Source organism: Melanerpes formicivorus, unplaced genomic scaffold, assembly GCF_026170545.1.
Source record: "Melanerpes formicivorus ecotype bairdi unplaced genomic scaffold, bMelFor1.0.p_v2 SCAF_123, whole genome shotgun sequence".
Taxonomy (NCBI): domain Eukaryota; kingdom Metazoa; phylum Chordata; class Aves; order Piciformes; family Picidae; genus Melanerpes; species Melanerpes formicivorus.
In genome coordinates this window covers 326420-343199 of record NW_027142475.1, presented here as the reverse complement: position 1 = coordinate 343199, position 16780 = coordinate 326420, and the positions used below count along the sequence as shown (strand labels likewise).

At 59.6% G+C, this 16780-nt stretch overlaps 3 protein-coding genes across 6 annotated transcripts; 2 read left to right on the top strand and 1 right to left on the bottom strand.

Moving 5' to 3' along the window:
* Positions 1 to 266: 266 nt before the first annotated feature.
* CLDN25 (claudin 25) lies at positions 267 to 1378 on the bottom strand. Its single transcript, XM_068167827.1, has one exon. The coding sequence runs from the start codon at positions 1356 to 1358 to the stop codon at positions 627 to 629; it is 732 nt and encodes a 243-aa protein (XP_068023928.1). The 5' UTR covers positions 1359 to 1378; the 3' UTR covers positions 267 to 626.
* LOC137456415 (G protein-activated inward rectifier potassium channel 4-like) lies at positions 285 to 6479 on the top strand. Of its 2 annotated transcripts, XM_068167824.1 has the most exons (6): positions 285 to 451; positions 751 to 967; positions 2410 to 2684; positions 3359 to 3583; positions 3689 to 4883; positions 5045 to 6479. In XM_068167824.1, exons 4-6 carry the CDS (start codon positions 3407 to 3409, stop codon positions 5392 to 5394), a joined length of 1722 nt encoding a protein of 573 aa, XP_068023925.1. In that variant the 5' UTR covers positions 285 to 451; positions 751 to 967; positions 2410 to 2684; positions 3359 to 3406; the 3' UTR covers positions 5395 to 6479. The 2 variants fall into 2 exon arrangements, with proteins under 2 accessions (XP_068023925.1, XP_068023926.1); XM_068167825.1 differs by lacking the exons at positions 285 to 451; positions 751 to 967; positions 3359 to 3583 and having other exon boundaries at positions 2124 to 2684.
* Positions 6480 to 7036: 557 nt separating this feature from the next.
* On the top strand, positions 7037 to 16537 carry UBE4A (ubiquitination factor E4A). Of its 3 annotated transcripts, XM_068167822.1 has the most exons (20): positions 7053 to 7089; positions 7280 to 7452; positions 7551 to 7727; positions 7953 to 8065; positions 8559 to 8711; positions 8818 to 8977; positions 9159 to 9361; positions 9565 to 9756; positions 10420 to 10753; positions 11012 to 11138; positions 12030 to 12337; positions 12513 to 12645; positions 13287 to 13474; positions 13825 to 13925; positions 14032 to 14145; positions 14649 to 14823; positions 14909 to 15089; positions 15217 to 15364; positions 15597 to 15761; positions 15881 to 16537. In XM_068167822.1, exons 2-20 carry the CDS (start codon positions 7323 to 7325, stop codon positions 16052 to 16054), a joined length of 3276 nt encoding a protein of 1091 aa, XP_068023923.1. In that variant the 5' UTR covers positions 7053 to 7089; positions 7280 to 7322; the 3' UTR covers positions 16055 to 16537. The 3 variants fall into 3 exon arrangements, with proteins under 3 accessions (XP_068023922.1, XP_068023924.1, XP_068023923.1); XM_068167821.1 differs by having other exon boundaries at positions 7037 to 7452; XM_068167823.1 differs by having other exon boundaries at positions 7038 to 7452; positions 15597 to 15754.
* The last annotated feature ends 243 nt before the right edge of the window (positions 16538 to 16780 follow it).

Below are 16780 nucleotides of genomic sequence, written 5' to 3'. Positions count from 1 at the left end.
GCACAGCTACGGTGCTACCACCCGACGCTACCGCAGGGCGCGCAGCCGCCGGCACCCTGCCCTAGCAGCAGGAGCAGTCCTTGGTACTCATCTCTCGTTTTCCATCTCCCCTTTGTTTTCCACCTTTCTCCCTTTTTCTTCCCACGTTCTTTCTGGACAGACCCAAGCACTGCTGGAGCATGCAGCTGCCCGTGCAGCTCCCAGCCCTCACCCCACGCCTGGTGTAAAGGCGCAGCTGCAGTTTCAGAGCACAGAAATACACTGCCCACGGTGGTTATAATTTATTGTGAGGACAGCTGAGGGACACGGACGTGCAGGCAGGAGGCTGCTGACCACAACAGACCTGGCTACGGAGCGTTCACAGGGGATGCCAACGCCACCTCTGCCGCCATCAGTGCCAGGCGCTGCCTGCTGCCCAGCCCCTGCCTCGCTGCTCTCCCATGCTTGCTCGGTGAGTGCCATGGGGAAAGCTGTGGCTTCAGGGGAAAGCAGAAGTGAAGCAGATAGAGGAAGAGAAAAATCCGCAGGGCTGCCGTGGGAATTAGCAAATCATCCTGTGGAAGGTGCAGGTGCCCCCCCTGCAGAGGAAGAGCTGAGAGGCACTCAGGGCACAGCCCCTTGGCTCCCTAGATGACCAGGTCTGCATTTTTGGGGTGTAGGTGGTGGCCCCCAGGCAGGCCTCGTGCAGCAGGGAGCTGGTGGCAGTCAGGGACCGGTGGTGGTGTGGTTCTCATGGGCCGGGTGCTGCAGGCGAGGAGCAGCCCGCTGGCGGCAAGGAAGACACCGGCGAACCAGCCCAGGAAGGTGGCCTCCCCAAACTCCCACCGAGGGACGATGTCAGGGACGGTGTCATCCCAGTAGTCAAGGACAGTGTTGTAGGCGACCCAGGAGACCGGTGCCAGGGTGGCCATCCCTGCTATGCCGAGTGCCGCTCCCCCGGCGAGCAGGAGCCGCCGCTTCAGCCCAGGTTTGTCTTCGCAGGGTCTCCAGCCCTCCATCCCCAGAGCAGCAAGAAGGCAGCCCAGCAGCCCCAGCCCATTGGAGAGGCACATCAGCAGGCGGGAGATGCGCAGCTCAGGTGGCAGTGCCAGGAAGGAGCCATGAGCTTGGCACCCGACTGCCCCCTCCTCCTGGGTGATGCAGACCTGCCAGAGCCCCATGTTCCAGACCTCCAGCTCGTTCAGCTCCAGGTTGAGGTTCTTCCAGAGGGGCACGAAGGTGGTGACACAGGAGGAGACCCACCCAAAGAGGGCCAGCAGCATCCCCCCCGCCTGAACCTTCACCTGCCAACTCCCAGCCATGCTGATGCTGCCCTCCAACCTGCTGCTGGGCTGAGATAAGCTGCTGGCCGTGGGCATTAACGCCTGCGGAGCAGCGTCCGTCCTGCCGCCAGGCGCGTCTGGCTCCTGGGGGAGCAGATCCAAGCCTATTCCTCCAACGCCGGGGTGTGGCCTCGGTCATTTTCCAGCCTTGTTGGTTTTTCCACACTCAAGGGGAGTGCGCCTGGCTCGGCAGGAACAGCCTGGTGCATCCCCACTGTGACCGTGGCCAGGGTCCCGCCACTGCCTCGCTGTGCCCAGGAGGGCTAAGCTGAAGCATGCAAATCCTCCACACCTCAGGGCCCTGGTAGGCAAAGCACCTGGCAGCAGCATTGGCTCGGGCTGGGGTGGAACGGGGAGGGGACCCCAAGGTGGGATGCAGGCAGCAGAGAGACATTGTCAAGCCCTTCTCAGACAGGCCTTAAAGTATCGACCCTCAGTCGTTAAATAAACAGCCGAGGAGCCTTTGAGAGCTGCCTCAAGGACAGGGACTCCCCAGGGAGAGTTTACCTTCACCCACTGCTCACAGGGGGGCACTAATCACCCTGCCCTGCAGCCAGCACCTCACCTAGGAGTGAGGTTCTTGATGCTTGATGTGAGCGAGTCCTTGCCTGGGAGGAGATGATCTGCTGCAAAAAACAGATGAGGAAAAGGACAGGCCTCGGTGTCAGGCAAGCCCCAACTTGGTGCTCAGCTCCCATCCGCCCCTGCGCGTCCCCTCTCTGGTGTCCAGCTCACAGATTCATCTTCCCCGGGAGATTAGTGACTAATCTCTCCTTCATCTGCCGTCTTTCTTATCACCGAGTATCAGGGACCAGGCTGGGAATTACTGAGTCCTGCTGGCACCAGGGGTCTGGCCCCGGTGAGCGTCGGGGTGGAGACCTTCAGAGCAGGGTCGCAAAAGGAGGGGCGGAGAGAGAGCAGACCTCATTCGACCTGCGAGATGGAGCAGGCAGGGTAGGAGGCACGTTTTCCAGCCCTCGGGGATGGTCCCATCCCCAGGAGCCGACAAGGAGCAACATCCCGAGGGCAAGAGCCAGGAAATCCACTGGGAAGCTCGCTGGGAAACCTCTCTCACTCCTTTCCCCAGGCGTCGGGGCGCCCGATCCTGCCGATTAAATCGTCTTGAGGTAATTGTGTCTGTCATTGAGACAGATTAAGGGGTGACCTTCTGCCGCTGGAGCAGATTGGTGGTCACCACGGAGCTCCTTGTCCTTCCCTCCCACCGGCCGCGGCAGCACAGCCCAGCAGAGGATTCCCATCCTCAACCGGTGGGAAGATGCTCGGCAGCAGCTTCAGCAGAGCGGGAGCCATGAGCCAAGAACGACATCTGCCAGCCTGGCAGCCACTCTGCCTGGACACGAGGTAGGTACCATTCATCCAGGGCTCTCTGCAGGGCTGGGGGGGCGGGAGGCTGACCCCGGGGACCACTGGTCCCATCAGGGCAGTAGCAGGAGATGCCATGGGAGTGGTTCTGCCCCGGGACATAGTCTGGGTATGATCAGAAGGAGGCAGAGCACCCACAGTCCCTGTGCCTGTCCTCATCCCTGTGCCTGTGGCTGCTGCTCTCCAGGTTGCATTGCCAGAAATGTGACCTCCCACTGCCTCTCCCAGCAGGGGCATCGCCTGTCCCAAGCAGCCCAGCCTTGGGCTCTGTCTGTCTGTCATGGGCTGTCATCCTGCACCCGGGGCCACCCACTTCTACTCTGAGCTGGCAGGGAACTGCCAGGGAGCTGGCAATCCCAAGGTGTCCCCGGACAGGCACAGAGCAGAGCTGTGGGTCCTCACCTGGAGCCTGCCTGCCGAGGGGTTTGCTCCCACCGCAGGCAGCTGCCTCCATCCACGGCCTCTGCTGTGCAATTACAGCTCCTAATGGGCTTAGCCATCTGGTGCCAGCCCCTAGCCGCCCCAGCACAGCTCCATGACTGGCACGTGTGCCGCCAGGCAAAGGTGGCCCTGCCAGCTCCTGGCCTGTGGAGAGGGGCCGGAGCCCTTTGCCACCCTCCGTGTCCTAATCCCCTGCTTTGTGTCCCCCACAGCAGGACTCCACGCCCAGCCCGGGGCTGAGCGCCTGCCCCGGCACTGCCATGGTTCTTCCCTGCACCCACAACAGCGTGGGCGGCAGCGGCTGGCTGGTGCCCGAGGAGCCCCGCGGCCGCAGCAACTCCATCCCCCCGGCACAGACCCCCACCGCCAAGCACATGCTGGCCTACCTGCCCCGGCCACCTACCGACACCAGCCAGTACGGCACCTTCCCCCAGGAGGTATGGCTTGTGCCTGGGCTCGTGGTGTCCCTCGGGCAGGATGCCACTGGGCAGGTGGGGTTGGCAGAGGGGATTTCTCACCAATGTTTTTTTTCTGCCCCACAGCCTGAACTCCCAGCCACCCCCAGTGCTCTGGCACAGGACAGCTGGCAGCAAGCCAGCACCACCGCTGCCAAGAGAAGTGCCCAGATGCCAAACTACCCATCCCTGCCCTGCCGCGGGGACATTGTCCCCAGTGAGCCATCCCTGCTGCTGAGCCATGGCAGCATGGCAACCCAGTACCGCCCTGGCGATCTGCCCCGGTGCCCACCACCTTCCCTGCGGGAGACAGGCACCCACTGGTACCCACTTCATGCACTGAGCGTGCCCAACATCCCCAACTCGGCACGGGGCAGGACCTCTGCGCGCAGCAGTGCTGCTGCTGCCGTCCCCGCCCCAGAGGGGCTGCCAAGCCGCTGCCGCAAGCTGCTGGAGGAGGACAGCCCTGCGGCCCAGGCTGGCAAGCGGCAGCGGCTGCGCTATGTGACCAAGGTGGGCAAGTGCCAGGTGAACCTGGGCAACATCCAGGAGAAGAAGCGGTTCCTCTCGGACATCTTCACTACCATTGTGGACCTCAAGTATCGCTGGTTCCTCTTTGTCTTCATGATGTGCTACATCATCACCTGGGTGGTCTTTGGCACCATCTACCTCTTCGATGCCTGGGTGCGGGGCGACATCTGGCACCAGGGCGATCCCGAGTGGCAGCCATGCATCGAGAACGTGGACAGCTTTGTCTCCGCCCTGCTCTTCTCCGTGGAGAGCCAGCGCACCATTGGCTACGGCTCCCGCATGGTGACGGCCAACTGCGCCGAGGGCGTCATCCTGCTGATGGCACAGTCCATCGTGGGCTCCATGATCGACGCCCTGATGGTGGGCTGCATGTTCGTCAAGATCTCCCGGCCCAAGAAGCGAGCCCAGACCCTCATCTTCAGCAAGAACTGCGTCATCTCACGCCGCGACGAGAAGCTCTGCCTGATGTTCCGGGTGGGGGACCTGCGCGAGAGCCACATGGTGGACGCCAAGATCCGGGCCAAGCTGATCAAGTCCCGGCAGACAGCCGAGGGGGAGTTCATCCCCCTGGAGCAGTCAGAGCTGAACCTGGGCTATGACACAGGGGAGGACCGCCTGTTCCTGGTGGAGCCCCAGATCATCTGCCACGTCATCGACTGCCGCAGCCCCTTCTGGGACATGTCGGCCGAGTCGCTGCGACGAGAGCAGTTCGAAATCATCATCATCCTCGAGGGCATCGTGGAAGCTACTGGTGAGTGGGCTGAGTGGGGTCAGGCAGCTCCCCTGGGGTCCTGGAGATGCTAAGCTCAGGGCAGGCATCCCATCTCCCCCCAGCCATGGGTGGGTTGTTGTGGCACCCAGGGCTCTGCCTGCTGGCCGTGCCATCAGCGTCTCAGCCTTGTTTCACCACAGGAATGACGTGCCAAGCCCGCACCTCCTACACGGAGGACGAGATCCTCTGGGGGTACCGCTTCGAGCCCTGCATGTCCCTGGAGAAAGGAGCCTTCCAGGTGGACTACAGCCGCTTCGAGCTGACCTTCGAGGTGCAGACACCAGCAGCCAGCGCCAAGGAGCTGCATGAGCTGAGAGAGCTGGAGCAACAGGAGCACTCCACGCTCAGCCTCTACTGGGATCACCTCCTGCAGCCCTGTGTCCCACTGGGCACTGGGCCTGGCCATGAGGCCCTGGCCAGGCTCAGCATCCCTGGTGTGGCCGTGGAGGGGGGCCAGGATGAGCGGCTGGAGCGGGGGACCGCAAGCTGAGCTGCAGCCGGGGAGGCCGTGGGACAGGGCACCCAGCTGTGTCTGATGGCTGCCCGGCAGAGGTTCCCGTGCCAACAGTGCCATAGCCCAGCCTCCCTCAGTGGGGCTGAGCCCTCCCACCCCCCAACCTTGCCAGGGCCACGACAGCCCAACCCCAGGAGGCTGGAAGTTTCTGTTGGGGTGTTGCTGGCTGTACTGTGGTGTCTGTCACCCCCATGGGCAGCTCGTTCATAGAATCAGAGAATTGTTGGGGTTGGAAAACCCTCTAAGACAAACCAGTCTGGCACCAACCCAGTGCCATTCTGGCCATTAAACCATGCCCCCAGGTGCCATGCCCACATCTTTCTTGAACACCTCCAGGGATAGGCCACCACCTCCCTGGGCAGCCTGTTCTAATTCCTGACCACTCTTGGAGCAAAGGAATTGTTCCTAATATCAGATTTCCTCCACTGGCTGGTCCGGGCTGGCCACTGGTGGCCTTCATCCCAGCACAGGATGGAGCAGGGGGTGCAGAGGCAGAACAGGACCTTTTCAAGCTCTGTACCCAGTTATCACTCTCTTATCTCTGGGCATCAGTTACAGCTGGCATGTGCTACATCAGGCTGGCATGGCAGGTGCCATCATTGTCCCAGTTCTCCCCCTGCCTCAGAGCAGTCTCCCAGCTCTTTGTGTTCATGACTGGATGGGAACAGGGGGAGGGGATGGCTGGAGAAACCCTTTTTGGGTCCCTTTGCTTGGCCTTTATCACCCTGCGGTAGCTTGGCCTGGCATGATGCTGGCTCTGTTCTGCTGATGGGGGCACTGGGACGAGGCACCATGGGTGGGGTTCTGTGTTGAGTGTTTGGGGTGATGTGTATGTGTCAGGGTTAGTTACCCCACACACTGCCCTTGCCTCCATGAATGCAGAGCCCCAGAGATTGCTCCAGACCTCCCCAACAACCTGTTCCCCAGGCTCCCCCCCAAATTGCACCTCCCATCCCCCCAACCCCCACGTTTGTCTACACCCCCCCCAATCTCCCTAGAGTCTCCCTAGAGTCTCCCTAGAGTCTCCCTAGAGACCCTTTCCCGGGGGGGGGGGGGGAGGTTTGTTTGAATGTTTGTTGTCGGGGGGGTATAATGCATACATAAAAATATACACAGCCCCCTGCATGGTAACAAAGAAACAAAACCACTTCCCCCCTCCCCCCCCCCCCCCAAAAAAAAAAAGAAGAAACACCCCCCCAAAACAACAGAAAACTTAAAAACAGCACCAAGAAGACCTCCACCAAACACAAATGGAAACAAAATCTGCATGGGTTTATCTTTATGCACTTGCAAACAGTGGATAAAGCTGAGCCACGTGGTAATTAGAATGTTAATGCCATAAAGAAGCCTAGCGACAAGGTGGGGTTACACATTTTATTGGGATATTTGCATATAATTAATATGCAAAGCAGCCCATGCCGCCCCGCTGCACGCCTCTGGCGCAGCAATCCGCGGCCCCCGGCCACGCCGCCTGCCCGCCCGTGCAGGTGTCCCTGCCGTGTCTCCTCCGTGCCGCCAGAGGTCGCTGTCAGCAGCCCTGACGCTGGCTGAGGGAGGGGCGCGGGGCCGGCGGCCGCGCTCGTGACAAGCTTCCGGCGCGGGTCCGTGACGTCATCGTGAGCGACGCGCTGACGAGCGGAAGCGGCGGCGGGAGGCAGCTCGGCCGCGCCGGTAAGCGCCGGGCGGTGCGGAGCGGCGGTCCGGGAGTGGATTGTGCATCGGGGCCTTGAGCGGTGGATCGTGAATCGGACCCGGAGGGAGGATCGGGCCCCGGGAAACGGATCTGGGCCCGGAAGCGCGGATCGGTTTACGGACGGCGCGTCCCGGCGGGCCCGGACCCTGACGGCGGCTCCTCCCGCAGCCCTTCCCCTTCCTCTCCCCGCATGGCGCGGCCCTGAGGGGCGATGACCGACCAGGAGAACAACAACAGCATCTCCAGCAACCCCTTCGCCGCCCTCTTCGGCTCCATCGCCGACGCTAAGCACTTTGCCGCCGTCCAAAAGCAGCAGCAGCAGCAGCTGCGGCAGCTCAGAGGTGCGGGCCAGGCGGGCGGCGGCGGGGGGGGCAGCTTCCCCTGCCGGAGACCGAAGGAGCTGCCTCGGCCGGGACGCTGAGGAGCTCCTGTTTTGCAGGCGATGAGACGTCGGTCAGTCAGGATGACTCTGACAACAGCGTCTCGGAGAGCCTGGACGACTGCGACTACTCGGTGGCAGAGATCAGCCGCTCGTTCCGCTCTCAGCGGGAGCTCTGCGAGCAGCTCAACATCAACCACATGATCCAGAGGATCTTCCTCATCACCCTCGACAACAGTGAGCAGCGGGAGCCCTTCTTACCGTGCCGCCCTGGGGCTGTTACGGGCTGGCAGAATCATCCGGGCAAAGTTTGCCATATGCGTCTGAAACAGGAGCCCCGGGAGGGGGAGGCTGCCTCCCGCAGCAGGCACGGGCAGGGCCCTGCGTGCAGCTCTGCCGCCCACCAGCACGTTCTTCCTCAGCCAGTCAAGGGTGACACAGGTTCCTCTTTGCTCTTCCCAGGCGACCCCAGCATGAAGAGCGGGAATGGGATCCCAGCGCGCTGCGTCTACCTGGAGGAAATGGCAGCAGACCTGGACGACCAGGACTGGCTGGACATGGACAATGTGGAGCAGGTACTGAATTCATTTCCTGATGGTGTGCAGGCAGAGTGCCCTAAATGCAGCCTGTCTGCCAAGGTGTGGAGCTGCCAGCTGTGGCCTGGCTGAAAATAGTAGGGCTGGGGCTGAGAGAGGTTTAGGATTTGTGGCTGGGAGCTCCTTCTCTGTGGGAGATTGGCTGCGGACAGGGAGGGGAACAAACGGCTGAGCTGGGCGTGAGGGCAGGCTCCTGTGCAGTTGTTTGGGGCCATTGCTGCAGTGTGATGTCTCTTCTGAGGCTGAACACAGCTTGGGCACAGGCTCAGCTTTGTCCACAAACACCTAGTTTCTAGTGAAAATCACTTCATGAGGGCTGCTGCAGCTCTGCCTGGGGGTTCTTGATGCTGTACTCTGGTAGCTCAGGATGGGTAGAGCTCACTCTCTGCTCAGCCTGTGGTGACTCCTCTCTGGGAGGGATGGGCTTCCTGCAGGGGTCACTTCATGTCCCACCCATCTCTGCTGTGCCCAGGCCCTGTTCACTCGGCTGCTGCTGCAGGAGCCTGGAAGCCACCTGATCCACATGACCTCAGCCAGCACTCAGAACCTCTCTGCCGAACGGGACGCCGGGGAGAGGCAGATTCTGCGCTACCTCTACGCCTGCTTCCAGCGGGCAAGAGAAGAGGTGGGCAGGGGCTCTGGGCAGGGGGAGGGCAGCTGCATCACTCAGCTGGGGCTGTAACGGCCAGAGGCGGGCACCAGGGCCCCAGCTTGGTCTGCTGGCTGTGCAGATAACCAAGGTGCCCGAGAACCTGCTGCCCTTTGCCGTGCGCTGCCGGAACCTGACGGTGTCCAACGCCCGCACCGTGCTGCTCACCCCCGAGATCTATGTCAGCCAGAACGTGCACGAGCAGCTGCTGGACCTGCTGCTGGAGGCGCTGCGGGGGGCACGTGAGTCCAGCCACGCTCAGGCTGCCCAGCACGGGCAGCTCGGGCAGGGGCAGCGCGGGTTAAGCGAAGCTGGGGCTCCCCGTGGTGCTGGAGGGGAGCGCTGCAGGTAGGCCAGGCTGTGTGCCCGTGCTGTGGGGTCACTGCCAGCCTGTCGTGGTGACAGCCACGCTTCCTTCCCCAGACTTTGAGGATGTGACCGAGTTTCTTGAGGAGGTGATCGAGGCCTTGACAATGGACGAGGAGGTGCGGACGTTCGGGGAGGTCATGGTTCCCGTCTTTGACATCCTCTTGGGCAGGATCAAGGACCTGGACCTCTGCCAGATCCTGCTGTACACCTACCTGGACATGCTGCTCTACTTCACCAAGCAGAAGGACATTGCCAAGGTGGGTGCCTCAGCCAGACCCAGAGCTCCTCGTGAGTCTTGCTTGTGGGTCACGGTTGTAGGACCTTCTATGGAGGCTGAGCCAGCAGCACAGTGCAGCACTGTGCTCCTCCCCTTCCTGACACCCATTCCAAACCTGATAGTGTGGTCTGGTTTTCACCAGCATTCCGTGAAATGCTCAGCATGTCCTGCTGTGTTCCCCAGGTTTTTGCAGGCTACATCCAGCCCAAGGACCCCAGCAATGGACAGATGTACCAGAAGACTTTGCTGGGCACCATTTTAAACATCTCCTGCTTGCTCAAGACCCCTGGCCTGGTGGAGAGCCATGGTTACTTCCTGAACCCATCCAGGTCCAGCCCGCAGGAGATTAAAGTGCAGGAATCCAACATCCACCAGGTGGGCCAAAGGGTGGTGTTGTTACTTCCCTCCCACTTCCTTGGGTTGTTGTAACCCAGCTCTTGGTTGTGTTTGATCAAAGTATTTGTCAGCTGTAGGAGGGGGGCAGAGTGGTGCTTGTGGGGTAGATACCAGCACCATAGTCTGAGATGCTACATGGAGGTCTTGCAGCTTAGGGCTGATAATCACCAGGAAATGGTTCTCAGTACCTGTCCTGTAATTAAAATGTTAATTGACTCCCCAGCAGAGAAAGTGCCAGGCAGTGTTCTCCTACTATGCTGGGAGGATCTTCAGGAGTGTTTTAGAAGGAGGGCAGGATCAAAAGGCAGGGCATTGATACAGGAGGGAGCTTGGGTGCAGAAGTGGTCACAGAGAGAGCTGTCAGGGTTATTGTTGCTGTCAAAAATGTGTCAAGAGCTGTGGTTTTACTCCCCATGCAAACAACTTGGTTTTGAGCATGTCCCTAATTATTCTTTGCTGCCAGCCTCAGGGGTTGACCTGCTCTTGAGGTGTGTGGTTGACAGAGGTCTCCTGGCCATGGTGTGCTGTGAAGCCCTGCCCTTGAGGAGCAGGATGTGGTCCAGAGCTGGGAGAGTTCTGAGAGTCTCATAGTGACGGGAGAGACAAAATAGCCTCTGACCTGTGATCTGTTCCCTGCAACAGTTCATGGCCCAGTTCCATGAGAAGATCTATCAGCTGCTGAAGAACCTGCTGCAGCTGTCTCCGGAGATGAAGCACAGGATCCTGTCCTGGCTGGGAAACTGCCTGCACACCAATGCAGGCCGCACCAAGATCTGGGCTAACCAGATGCCAGAGATCTTCTTCCAGATGTATGCCTCAGATGCCTTCTTCCTCAACCTGGGAGCTGCCCTCCTCAAGCTGTGCCAGCCCTTCTGCAAACCCAACTCCCCGCGGCTGCTCACCTTCAACCCCACCTACTGTGCCCTCAAGGAGCTGAACGAGGAGGAGCAGAGGAGCAAGAATGTGCACATGAAAGGTAAGGCCACACCTTAGGGGCAGCCAGGGAATGGGAAAGGAAATGTCCCTGGGTCCTCACTCCTCCCAGGAGTGCACCAGTAGAGGTGAAGGGCTGAGGAGAGAAGAGCAAGAGAGAGTGGAGTAGAGGCAAAGCGCTGCCCTGTGGCACCGGCATTTGTTTCAGTCTTCAGCAGGGACTCTGGAGCCCTGTCCTCTGGAGCCCACTCCCCGCAGCGCTGCGGGCTGGGACTCAGGGCAGAGACTCTTTTCATTCCAGGTTTGGAGAAGGAGACGTGCTTGATCCCCGCCATGGGCGGGCAGGAGCCGGAGTTTGCAAACAGCTACAACCTGGTGACAGAGAACCTGGTGCTCACACAGTACACCCTGCACTTGGGGTTCCACAGGTAACGACCTGCCCTCTGCCCCGCGCGGCACAGAAACCTCCCTGAGTGCCCCGAGGACAGCCTGGGCCAGCTGAGCTGCACAGCTGCACTTGGGCCTCAGACTGGCTGAGTGCAACAAGAAACTTGGTTTGCTGTTGCTCACAGCCGGTGCTGAGCCTTGCAGGCTCCACCTTATTTCTAGACCAGCAGCAGCCAAGTGCTGGCTGGCCCTGGATCACTCAGCTTCCCTCTGCTGGGGAAGGAGGCCCCTGGCAGAGCCCTGCCCACTGCCAGCTGTGCTCCCTGCCCCGGAGAAGGGGCCGTGTGTTGGGTGGCCACACGAGGCAGCTCTCTCTGCCCTGGAGGGGGTTCTGGACGCCAGAAGATGCTGGGTTTTCTCAGCTTCTCTCTGGAAATCGTTGCCTGGATACTGTGAGGTCACTGCTGAGCCAAGCACTGACACCTTCTAGTTTATCCTCTAAATATAGAAATCAATGAGAAGTTCTGCAAGTGCCTTGTTGCTGGGAAACTGGGGATGTCACCTCCCAGTGTCACTGGGGCTTGCTGCACCTCTGACCCTGCTGGGCTGCGGGGCCAGCTCCTGGTCTGTGGCCCTGCAGAAGCTTCACAGCCATCATCAGTTTTGCAGGGTGCCCCGTGGAACCTCAGCACACAGTTCCTCCTGGCTTGTGTTGCTACAAAGGCTTCCTGTGCTGGTACCCCACACAAACGAAATGGTTTGAACTGGGATGTGCAGAACTTCTGTCCCTGCAGGCAGGACAGCAGCCTGCACTGGCTCACATTGCTTGTGCAGTCTGCACGTCACAGCATCGTGCTTAGCCTTGATGACCTTAAGGGTCTCTTTCAGCCAAATCAGTTCTGTCATCCTTCCCTGCCTTGTGTTCTGGGCAGGTTGCACGACCAGATGGTCAAGATAAACCAAAGCCTTCACCGCCTGCAAGTAGCATGGCGAGAAGCTCAGCAGAGCTCCAGCCCCGCCGCTGACGGCCTCAGGGAGCAGTTTGAGCGCCTGATGACCATTTACCTGTCCACCAAGACAGCAATGACAGAGCCACAGATGCTGCAGAACTGCCTGAACCTGCAGGTGTCCATGGCAGTGCTGCTGGTGCAGCTGGCCCTGGGGAACCATGGGACAGAGCCACTCCCGCTCAGCTTCCCGCTGCCAGAGGTGCCCCACAGCGCCTTGGCCTACGTGCCAGGTGAGGCTGCCTGTCCTGCCTGCCATCTGCCTGTCCCTGTGCCTGTCACAGGGCACTATCCTGACCTAGGAGTTTCTCACCAGCACTGGGGTGATGAGGGGTGAGCAGGCAGGAGGCTGGAAAAGGGCAGAGTGAGCTGCTCCTGGAGGGCCTCACATGCCATCTGCTTTTGCAGAATTCTTTGCTGATAACTTGGGTGACTTCTTCATCTTCCTGCGGCGTTTTGCTGATGACATCTTGGAGACTTCAGCTGATTCTCTGGAGCACATCCTCCACTTTGTTACGGTGTTCATGGGTGACGTGGACAGGTAGGTACAGCCCTGGGTGTTATCTGCAGAGCACCCAGAGGGGAGCGAGGAACAGGGCTCTGAGTGCGTTGGTCTCTGGGCAGGTGAGCTGCCCACAGGAGATCTGAACAGGGCTTCCCATGAGGTACCAAGGGGACTTGGGGTCTACAAGCTTGTTGGGCTGCATTACACAGGAGCATCATCAGCTAGAACTGCTGCAGGAGATGTAGAAAGCTGTGGGGATTGATCTGTTTTGGGGTATCTATGAGCTGCTGTGGTAACTGAGCTCTGAAGGCAGCCGAGTGGCATCGATCCTGCTGCACAGGTTGCGCTTGTGCTCGTCTCTTGCTTGTACTCAGGTGGAAATATAGCAAAGGCTCTGCCTCTGCAGGTTCCACAGCTCTCACTGTCCATGGGAGAAGGAGGCTGCAGTTCTCCTTGGCCAGACCTGGGGTGTGTGGTTTGGCTGCTGCCCCACATGTGCTGCAGAGGGGGGTTGCTTTCTCACCTCCATGGTTTGTTCAGGAGCAGGCTCAGTACTCGGGGCTTGGCACACAGGTGCTCATGCACAGCTGGACACAGCACCCAGTGCTTCCTCAACAGCTCACTCCCAACCCTGGCCCTCACAGCACCCAGCATTCACCTCCTCTTTCCTCGTGCAGGATGAAGAACCCTCACTTGCGAGCCAAGCTGGCAGAGGTCCTGGAAGCTGTGATGCCTCACCTAGAGCAGGCGCAGACCCCACTGGTCTCGAGCGTGTTTCACCGCCAGCGTGTGTTCTGCTGCTACCCACACGCTGCCCAGCTGGCCCAGGCGCTGATCAGAGTCTTTGTGGACATCGAGTTCACCGGTGAGCATGGAGCCTGCTGCGCCTGCAGGGACGCCTGCGGGGCTGCGAAGCACAGGGCTGAAGCAGGTGAATCTTTGTGGAGCTGCTGGGCCATGTGAGGCCGGCAGCATCCTAGCCAGGCCTTGCTCTTTCCAGATGTCTGGCTTGTGTAGAGCTGCACATCTGGAGAGGGCAACCTCCACACTTTTCAGCTTGGCAGTGCTTGCAGCAGGCCCTCTCCTCCCCGGGATGTGTTCTGCCACTCTGGAATCAGTGGCAGGTTTCCCTGAGTTCTGGGAGCAGGGTTTTATTTCATGGCCCCTGCCTGTGCCCAGCCTGCTGGAGCTGCTCTTGTTTGTGCTCGCACCCAGGTGACCCACACCAGTTTGAGCAGAAGTTCAACTACCGCCGGCCCATGTACCCCATCCTGCGGTACATGTGGGGCACCGACGCCTACCGCCAGAGCATCAAGGTGAGGGGCGAGGGCACTGGCGAGCGCTGGGCACACAGCTGGGTGCAGAGCCACATCCTGCCACCGGGACGGTGCCACCACACTCACCACTGCCTCGTCCTGGCAGGCGCTGGCTGATTACGCCTCCGAGAACTTGGAGGCCATGAACCCCCCGCTCTTCCTCCGCTTCCTCAACTTGCTGATGAACGATGCCATTTTCCTGCTGGATGAAGCCATACAGGTGAGGCTTAGCACGTGCCGGCAGTGGCAGTGTCAAGGGACTCTGCCTGCTGCTAAACTGGACACAGCCAGGCTTTGAACAAACTCCGTGGGATTATCAACCCCTGAGGCCATTCTGCAGATGTTTTATTCCAGCCAAGGCCTTTTGATCCCAGGCACTTCTCCTTGGGGTTGGCAAGATGGGTGCCAGGTGAACTTCAGTGCCTGTGGCTGTCTCCCCACACCTTCCAGAGCTGCTAGGAAGGGCTTTTCTGGGGAGCTTTCACCTGCCATGGAACAGATGGCTGGGCAGATGGGACAGGTGATGTGGACATTGTGAATGTTTGTGGCCATTCTATGGTCTGCCATCCAGACGAGTGTTCTGAGATACCTCTGTGGTTGTCAGTGGCCTTTTGGAGCACTCTGGGGTACCTTTCACATCCCAGATCAGCCCCTCTCAGTGTGGAACAGGTCTGACTTTGCTGTCACTGCCTGTTCTCCCAACACCTGCCTGCCATGTTGCAGTACCTCAGCAAGATCAAGGTGCAGCAGATCGAGAAGGACCGCGGTGAGTGGGACGGGCTGTCCCCGGAGGCTCGCCGCGAGAAGGAGTCCAGCCTGCAGATGTTCGGGCAGCTGGCTCGCTTCCACAACATCATGTCCAACGAGACCATCGGCACGCTGGCCTTCCTCACCTCAGGTAGGGACTGCAGCCTGCAGGCCCACTGGGAGCCAGGGCAGGGGGGCTGCCATGAGGCTGACAGAAGCCTGGGCTTCTGTTCCAGAAATCAAGTCCCTGTTTGTGCACCCTTTCCTGGCTGAGCGTATCATTTCCATGCTCAACTACTTCCTGCAACATCTGGTGGGGCCTAAAATGGGAGCTCTGAAAGTCAAGGACTTCAGTGAGTTTGACTTCAAGCCCCAGCAGCTCGTGTCTGACATCTGCACCATCTACCTGAACCTTGGGTAGGTGACAAGTCCCCAGTGGGCCCTTCAGAAGTGTGCTGTGCACTGTTGTCACAGTTGGGACTGCATTTTACAGCTCAGCAGCTGTGGATTCTTGAACCTTTTCTGTCTCTTCACGGTGATCCAGGGATGAGGAGAACTTCTGTGCCACAGTGCCCAAGGACGGCCGCTCCTACTCACCAACGCTCTTTGCCCAGACCGTCCGCGTTCTGAAGAAGATCAACAAGCCTGGCAACATGATAGTGTCCTTCAGTCACCTGGCTGAGAGGATCAAGGTGAGGGTGAGAGTGAATTGAAGTGCACAGAGGAAGGAAGGAGCCAGCTCCTGGTACCTTTTTTCCATCTGTGTGTCCCTGCGCCTGCACTCTGGATTTGGATATCTGGGAGGGGGGTTCAGGTCAGGCAGCAGTGTGGCCTTGCTGCCAGCGCAGACCTGTAAGTGCTTTGGCTCTGAGCTGGGTTTGCAGAATGGGGAGAGGGTCCCTGAAGGCCTTCTGTGCCCACCAGTCTCTAGCAGACCGCCAGCAGCAGGAGGAGGAGACCTACGCTGATGCCTGCGATGAGTTCCTGGATCCCATCATGAGCACCCTCATGTCTGACCCTGTGATCCTGCCCTCCTCCCGTGTCACCGTGGACCGGTCAACAATAGCCAGGCACCTCCTCAGGTACAAGGCAAGAGCCTCCTGCCTCCAGGGATTTTGGGGATCAATTCCTTTTCCTGGCTTGTCTCCCTCTGGTTTTATTTCTGGTGCTGCAACTGTCCCCATAATGTCCTCTGTGCTTTGTTTTAGCGACCAGACAGATCCTTTCAACCGGAGCCCACTCACTATGGACCAGATCAGACCAAACACAGAGCTCAAAGAAAAAATCCAGCAGTGGCTTGCAGAGAGAAAGAAGCAGAAGGAGGAGCAGGAGGAGACGCTAGACTGAAAACCAGGATCTCATTCCTGACCCACAGTCACTAGCGAGATAAAAGCCCTTGCAGGGGCAGTGGCCAGAGCTCCAGAGCGAACCACTCAATGAAGACCACAATTAGAGCATTGCCACCACCTCCAGGGTCCTTCCTAGGATCTTCCCTTCCCATCCTTGGTCTGTCTCTTCCTTTCAGGACTCTCTCTTTAATACTAAGACTTCCTACCGCACTACAGCTTTGAGCCTCTGTCTCAGTGGGAGGCCTCAGCCTCCTCTGTGTGGCATGGCACCCTGGCCCTATGTTACCTGTTCTTTGTGTTGGCCACGTTTTTTTCCAGCGACACCAAAAAATTCCTCTGTCCTGTTGCTATGTTTGAACTCTGTAGTGTGAGAGCGACACCTCTGCCAGGGCTGTATGCAGGCACGGGGGGCACAGTGCTGCTGCAGGTACAGGCATGGTCTCTTTCCCAGAGGATGGCTGGGAACAGGGGCATTGGAAATCATTAAATAGAGATGCTGAGGTTCTTTGTACTGAGCTTTAGACTAAAGGTTTACATCCTCAGACCTTGAAGGTCCCTTCCACTGGCCTGTGATTGCTTCGACAATCACGCTACTGACGGTGGGGGTTTTGGGAAGCCCCTGCATCTTGGCCCGGGCGCCAGCGGCTGCTTGGCGGCCGACTGGGTGTCGAACCTGTGGCCCAAGCGGTCCGGGGCCGCGGTCCGGGGCCCCGCCCCATGCACGTGTCGCGGGGTCCTGGTTGCGGGCTGCCCGTAGCA